The sequence below is a fragment of the Protobothrops mucrosquamatus genome, unplaced genomic scaffold, assembly GCF_001527695.2.
Source record: "Protobothrops mucrosquamatus isolate PMUCROS unplaced genomic scaffold, P.Mucros_1.0 scaffold3486, whole genome shotgun sequence".
NCBI classification, from domain to species: domain Eukaryota; kingdom Metazoa; phylum Chordata; class Lepidosauria; order Squamata; family Viperidae; genus Protobothrops; species Protobothrops mucrosquamatus.
Window position 1 is genome coordinate 82,329 of NW_015389459.1, and position 2,721 is coordinate 85,049.

Genomic DNA, 2,721 nt, shown 5'->3' on the forward strand with positions numbered 1-2,721 from the left:
GCACGGTGGAGTAGCGATCACGTACGGCCTGATGAGGAGGACTGCGGGATGCATAATTTACATCCCCTCTAGGCAAGGCTTTTAAGCACATTTTTAGCCAGAGGATATAAAAGCGGAGCAGCTGTTTGAGGGGGGCTGGAATTGTCAGAAGGGGGAAAATCTTGGGGCTTGTGCGAGTGCAAGTGAAGAAAAGTGTGTGTTACACAGCAGAAGTTCCAACCGTGCACAACCGTTTTCTCTTTTCGTTGAGTGTGGAAATGACCCAGTTCGACCGATTTTTTAAAAAAAAAAAATCAGCAAGGGAGAGGAATAGAAACCATCGCCTATCCAGGTTGTTCAATTTCACAGCTACTAAGATTGTTGGCAGAGTAGGGACAAAAACAGTCAGGGAAATGATTGAAGCCTGGGGAACAGCCCCCCTCCACCCCTCCACCTTATCAGTCAACAGGAGTGCTGACTTACCCCCAGGTACTCAGGAGTCCCAAAAAACATTTCCAGATAACTGGACTTCAACCCTTGGATTTTCCCAGCCTGAGTGGGTCCCCTGTTTGGCTAGGATTGAATCACCAAAGATAGGCCAAGTTTTTCTGCAGCAAGGTTCTGCCACAACAGCTCAGTGGAACTTGGAAGGCCAGAGACCTTTGACTATCCAATCCTGGCCAAACACAGGATGAAGGTTACTTTCATAGCCAGCCAAGTGGATCCTGAGAAGCAAGGCTGATTTGATTTTCCAGGTTTTCTCCCGCTGCAGCAGGGAATCTGCATGGCGTGGCCAACTGTGAGCCTCCGTGGGGCAGGTGATAAAGGGAAGACAAATCTAGTTGGTTATTGAACAGGATGTTGGTTTATTGCCCTCCTGTGAGCGGTGCCGTTCTTTGACTGGCCTCTAGAGGGCTCTGCCGCTTCTGATCACACCTGATACAGTTTCAAGACTTGCCATTAAGTTGGCTTTCCCCAAATGGGCTCCCCCCCTTCCCCATCCCAGATGTACTGGATCACAACAACTGGAGGGCCTCGTCCTGTTTTAAGAGGACCAGCCTGTCCCGAGATGACTAGATCTGGATTTTGCTGTTCTCTTGGCTTTGGACTTCCACCTAAAGCTCTCTGCTCTCCTCTCTTATCCTCTTCTCTTCATTCTCTTCCTTTTCACTTCTCTCCACTTTTCCCTTTCTCTCTTCTCTTCTCTTCTCTGCTCTGCTCTTCTCATTCTTATCCTTTTCACTTCTCTCCACTTTTCCCTTTCTTCTCTTCTTCTCTTCTCCTCTCCTCTCTTCTCATTCTCTTCCTTTTCTCTTCTCTCCACTTTTCCCTTTCTCTTCTCTTCTCCTCTCCTCTCTTCTCATTCTCTTCCTTTTCTCTTCTCCACTTTTCCCTCTCTTCTCTTCTCTTCTCTTCTCTTCTCCTTTCCTCTCTTCTCATTCTCTTCCTTTTCTCTTCTTTCCACTTTTCCCTCTCTTCTCTTCTCTTCTCTTTCTTCTCTTCCTTTTTTTTCTCTTCACTCTTCCATTTTCCTCTTCTTTTCTCTTTCTCTTCCCTTTCTCTTCTTTTTCTTTTCTCTATTTCATTTCCCTCTTCTCCTCCCCTCATCTTCCTTTCCTCTTTTCTCTCCTCTTCCCTTCTCTCTCCTCTTCCCTTCTCTTCCCTTCTCTCCTCTCCTCTCCTCTTCCCTTCCCTTCCCTTCTTCTATCTCTCTCTCTCCCTCTCTCTTACCTCCTCCACCCCGGCTCCTTGCAGGAGATTGCCTGGATAACAGCGTGGCCTCCCCCAGCACGGGAGAAGACGACGACCTGGACCGGGAGAAGAAAAGAAACAAGAAACGTGGCATTTTCCCCAAGGTGGCCACGAATATCATGCGCGCCTGGCTTTTTCAACACTTGTCGGTAAGAACCCAAAAGGTGCTTGTGGTCCGAAGTCCAGCCGGCGGGTCCAACCCTGGAGAGCCTTGCTGGGCACTGGGGGGGAGGCTAAGCGGAGACATCCATCCATGCCCACCACCCAACCGGCTTCCTTCCGCTTTGCTGTCTGCCAGGCAATTAGATAGTGCCTCTCCCTGGTTAGTTAAACAAAGGCAAGTTAATGAGCGCTGGCCAATTAGTGGCTAATTGAAGGAGCTATAAAGCTATTAGAGGCTGGTGAAGGGTAATCAATTCTGGCCAATTATCCTGAACGCATTGGCAGGGAGGGGAAGGGGGACGCTACGGGGAAGGGAGGAGAGGCCGGATCAGGCCTCCCACTGCCCTGCCAGAGGCATCCATTAATTCTTTTTTTTAAATTATTGCTATGTTACAGAGAGTCCTCAACTTACAACCGTTTGTTTATCGACCAGCTCTCTATGGAGATTCCCAATCATCCGGTTCAACAGTTGTCCCAAAGGTGCTTCCACCCCCCAAAAAAAGGCAACTGGACTGGACTTTCTTGGGGATTTTTTTGTTTTTTAAATTTGAAAAGGTTTCGCTTCTCATCCTCTTCCGTTCTGGCGGCTCTAACTAACGTCCGTTAGAACCGAAGAAGCTTCTAGCTTGAGAAGTGAAATGTTTTTCACAGAAAACCTCCCCCCAAGAAAGTCCGGTTGCCTTTTTTGGGGAAAAAAAAAAGCACCTCTGGGATGGTTTAGAGACCATTCAAAGTTATGACACTGGTCCAAACTGGGCCGCTTGGCAATCTGTCATCTATCTATCTATCTATCTATCTATCTATCTATCTATCTATCTATCTATCTAT

At 47.7% G+C, this 2,721-nt stretch overlaps 1 protein-coding gene across 1 annotated transcript in view; it reads left to right on the plus strand.

Moving 5' to 3' along the window:
• LOC107297721 (homeobox protein meis3-like) overlaps positions 1-2,721 on the plus strand; it is a 15,831-nt gene that overhangs the window by 8,954 nt on the left and 4,156 nt on the right. The window contains exon 5 of the mRNA XM_015827083.1: positions 1,735-1,880. Coding sequence (XP_015682569.1) covers positions 1,735-1,880 — 146 coding nt within the window. The remainder of the gene's footprint in view (positions 1-1,734; positions 1,881-2,721) is intronic.